This window comes from Priapulus caudatus, unplaced genomic scaffold, assembly GCF_000485595.1.
Source record: "Priapulus caudatus unplaced genomic scaffold, Priapulus_caudatus-5.0.1 Scaffold219, whole genome shotgun sequence".
Classification (NCBI taxonomy): domain Eukaryota; kingdom Metazoa; phylum Priapulida; class Priapulimorpha; order Priapulimorphida; family Priapulidae; genus Priapulus; species Priapulus caudatus.
In genome coordinates this window covers 186,650-189,506 of record NW_014577280.1, presented here as the reverse complement: position 1 = coordinate 189,506, position 2,857 = coordinate 186,650, and the positions used below count along the sequence as shown (strand labels likewise).

At 42.0% G+C, this 2,857-nt stretch overlaps 1 protein-coding gene across 3 annotated transcripts in view; it reads right to left on the bottom strand.

The window, feature by feature from the left end:
• Window positions 1-2,857, bottom strand: part of LOC106807510 (Kv channel-interacting protein 1-like) — a 29,960-nt gene that overhangs the window by 19,118 nt on the left and 7,985 nt on the right. For all 3 annotated transcript variants that reach the window (XM_014809852.1, XM_014809853.1, XM_014809854.1), the window contains exon 2: window positions 809-933. In XM_014809852.1, coding sequence (XP_014665338.1) covers window positions 809-933 — 125 coding nt within the window. The remainder of the gene's footprint in view (window positions 1-808; window positions 934-2,857) is intronic.

Sequence of the window (2,857 nt, the reverse complement as noted above, 5' to 3'; positions counted from 1 at the left end):
TGTGTGTGTGTGTGTGTGTGTGTGTGTGTGTGTGTGTGTGTGTGTGTGTGTGTGTGTGTGTGTGTGTGTGTGTGTGTGTAGAGCGAAAGCAAGCGAGAAAGATAGAGAGATAAATAGATAGATAGATAAATTTAAAATCAACATTCTAATGATTTTCGCGCCAGGAATTAATCTCGTAAATTGCCAGAAGTCACACACTGGCGCGTGTTAAAACCAGCACGAGCGTGTGAGCGAGTGATTGGTTTTCATAAGGATTTAACCAATCGATGAATAATTAATCACGCGCCCTGTCTGCGGCGACCGTGATTCATGGCCGCTTTACGAGGTAAAATAAAACAGCCGAATTCGGGAATCTGCAAAATCGATAGTCGTCGTTTTCGAAAAAAAAAACATGGGATGACGACGAAAGACGCAATCGATGGAATATCACCGCGGCTGAGTAAATTAATTATTATAATAACGTTCGTCCGCGCGCACGCGTGCATGTATGCGTGCATGCCTCTATGCGCGTATTGACCGCTACGATGGCGGTCCAAAGCAATGAGAAAATGTCAGATATAATCGTATAAAAAGATATAAGAGTATAAGAGTGAGAGATATGAGAGTATAACAATCATCTGTTTTGATAAGCTCTTAATACCATCATGCATGGGCACAGTACACAGATCGTATGTACAGAATAACGGAATAGTGTAATTATTTTAACATAATAACAGAAGTTCGCAATAACATATCTATCTGTCATGATGGCCTTCCGATAACAATAAGAAATCTTGTATATTTCCGATTGTTTTTCTATATCTCTTACCTGTTTAAATCCTCTGTACATCATCTGAAGCTCCTTTCGACTGAATCGGGTCGTCTTACAAAGTGCATCCAACCCCTCAGGCTTATATCTAACCACTTGCATTTCCAAGTCATCCATATCATGATCTGCGAAAAGAGAAGATCGAAATATGAAAAATTGTTGATAGAAACGTAATGGACCGAGAAACGATCGCGAACGCTTTCTTGCCAACTGCTAGCAAGGTACCTGATTAGTTCTGATTAATCGCTTATATACCTATCAGTGATAAAATATGCATCGTCGTTGCTAACCACGAGCCTGACACTTGAATCATCGCCAATAAATAATAAATTTGACAGATAATGCTATTGATATTGCCTAATTAAATTTCAGTAGATATACGCCTATAATAATTCGTCGTATCGCATTCTAGTATAGAGATACGAGTGGTGTCAGTCATTACTTATGCATTGTCGAGAAACACTATTTGTTTCGCGCGACAGATGGTTGGTTTTGTTTTGTGGTCTGCGTTATACAAATTAATGAAATTGGGTACATATCTGCAGGGAATTGCCTTCCCGCGCTTTTCCTCTCGCTCGTTTGCTTTCTATATGTCTTTCTTTTGTCTTTCTCTTTCCCCAACCTCTCCCGTTCTCTATCTATCTATATATCTGTCTGTCTATCTATATCTATCTATCTATCTATCTATCTATCTATCTATCTATCTATCTATCTATCTATCTATCTATCTATCTATCTATCTATCTATCTATGTATCTATCTATCTATCTATCTATCTATCTATCTATCTATCTATCTATCTATCTATGTATCTATCTCGCTCTTGCTGTCTATGTCCCTGTTTCTCGCTCGACTGCTTACTCGCTCTCTCTCTCTCTCTCTTTCTCTTTCTCTCTCTCTCTCTCCTCTCTCTCTCTTGCTCCCTCTCTCTGGAGCTTACGAACACTTTGCATTTATGTCACATACACGTGGTTTACTCATCGAACGCGTGTTGTGACGTACATGGCTTGTGGATGTTCCACTTTCACGCACAGACGCTAGCAGCTCTCACGCGCTCTTTGCTTTACGGTGCCGCTCAACCAGGCTCTCTTCCTCTATTTGCAAACACACCGCATCAACGATCGCCATATCTTGTTTCTCTGACTCGGTGATATGGGAATCAAACCCAACCCCGAACGCTTCTATTACAGTAGCCTCTAACAGACAAACACAACACAGCAAACACAGGGCAAAGCTACAGATGGTAACAGTGTTGTAGTATATATATAGGGACACATTTCTTAAAGGCACAAACATCTACGACAGCGTACGATATAGTGCGTCGGCGTAAACAGGATATTTTCAGGGCGTTTGCAGGACGTCTCTCACGAAACACACTCGGGGATCGCTCGCCCTATTTGCATACCGCACGCATTTATCAGCATCCGCCTTGTTGACGGAACACTTGACAGTTTCCCATTATAGACACTCAATGGAAAGCGCATTTCAAGCTGCATTATTCACGGGCCGTCTGAAAGCGCACTTTCGCGCTGCGCGCGCTCCTGCTTCGCTAAAAGAACCCGGCCGCGGCGCGCCGGCCGTGTTTCTTCCCACAAAAGGCCCGGCTCGCGTCCATGATGCAAGTGTGGCGAGATGAGTAGTCTCTTTGTCGAGAAAGAGAGGGTAGAGGGCAAACTGCATGCAGTGCCCCTTCCCACACTCAGGATAATACCACTGCCACAATGCTAGCACTATTTTTAAAGTGGGCGGAGCTCCGGGGAAATCCAGCAAATGGCAATCCAACGGCCGCGAAGTCGCCGTCGAACAAAACATTAGAAATTTCTATGATTTGCATGTTTGTTGGTGAACAAATTTAGATGTTTTAAGCTGAATACGCACAAATGTATCAAAGACAATGTTCGAGAATTAGGTATATTGGCAATCATCCCAAAAATTCATGATAAATACGTGAACTTAGTTTAGTAAACAGCGTAATGATCTGAAAGTAGTAAATGGGCGCACTATTGTAAAAACCCACGTATAAGAACATAGATTTTTCCAAGTTAGCCT